Source organism: Triticum dicoccoides, unplaced genomic scaffold (genome assembly GCF_002162155.2).
Source record: "Triticum dicoccoides isolate Atlit2015 ecotype Zavitan unplaced genomic scaffold, WEW_v2.0 scaffold247057, whole genome shotgun sequence".
In the NCBI taxonomy this organism is placed as follows: Eukaryota; Viridiplantae; Streptophyta; class Magnoliopsida; order Poales; family Poaceae; genus Triticum; species Triticum dicoccoides.
Genome location: NW_021251495.1, coordinates 1 through 1095, shown reverse-complemented (window position 1 = coordinate 1095; position 1095 = coordinate 1). Strand labels below are relative to the sequence as shown.

The 1095-nt window shown below is 42.8% G+C and overlaps 1 protein-coding gene across 1 annotated transcript; it reads left to right on the top strand.

Moving 5' to 3' along the window:
* Window positions 1-205: 205 nt before the first annotated feature.
* Window positions 206-823, top strand: LOC119345526 (tyrosine N-monooxygenase-like). Its single transcript, XM_037615567.1, has one exon. The coding sequence runs from the start codon at window positions 206-208 to the stop codon at window positions 821-823; it is 618 nt and encodes a 205-aa protein (XP_037471464.1).
* The last annotated feature ends 272 nt before the right edge of the window (window positions 824-1095 follow it).

Sequence of the window (1095 nt, the reverse complement as noted above, 5' to 3'; positions counted from 1 at the left end):
GACGTCCTGGTTCATCTTAAAGATGCAGAGGGACAACCAATGCTTTCCCTAGAAGAGATTAGAGCACAAACAGCGGTTAGTATGTCATTTTAACCTCAATAAAAAGTTCATTCATTGTTCTTCGATCCATATTATACATGTATTGACCTTTTCTGTTGCGTTATACTGATTACTTTATTTATTCTCAAATCTATGGATGTAGGAAATGATGTTTGCAGCAGTCGATAACCCATCTAATGCGGTTGAGTGGGCACTTGCTGAGATGATGAACATGCCAGAGATCATGCAGAAAGCAACAGAGGAACTCGATGCTGTCGTCGGTAAAGATAGACTGGTGCAGGAGTCTGACATTCCTCAGCTAAACTATCTCAAATCGTGCATCCGGGAGGCCTTCCGCTTACACCCATACCATGCTCTTAACGTACCCCATGTCGCCATGGCGGACACAACTATTGCTGGCTACACCATCCCCAAGGATAGCCACATACTTTTAAGCCGGCTTGGACTTGGCCGCAATCCCAAGATCTGGACTGAACCACTGGAGTTTCAGCCTGAGAGGCATTTGAACACTGCGAATGTACTTCTCACTGATCCAGGCCTACGTTTCATTTCATTTAGCAGTGGGAGGAGGGGTTGTCCTGGGATTTCACTTGGTACCTCTATGACAATGATGTTGTTCGCAAGGATGTTGCAGGGATTCACTTGGACAAAGCTTCCCGGCGTTAAGAGTATCAGTCTCCAAGAACGCAATGCGGGTGTTGCACTAGCTGAGCCCCTTGTTCTGCAAGCTACACCGCGATTGGCTGCACATCTCTATATATGATCCAATTAAATAGATTTAATACACGTTTTCTCATTTATGTGTCAATAAAATGTATCTGGAACTAGTGTATGTTACATGTTTCTGGCGCTACGTTCGGTTCTCTTGTAATGTTATGACATTGCATGTGTGCAGAAACAAAGAAGCAATCGATGGTTGCATAATGTAATGTGTGTACATGTAATGTGTGTACTTATCATTATGTAAAACAAAACCTCTGTATTTTCCGTTATGGTGTACCATGCAAATAATCCTTGGAATTGCACAAAAGTTTT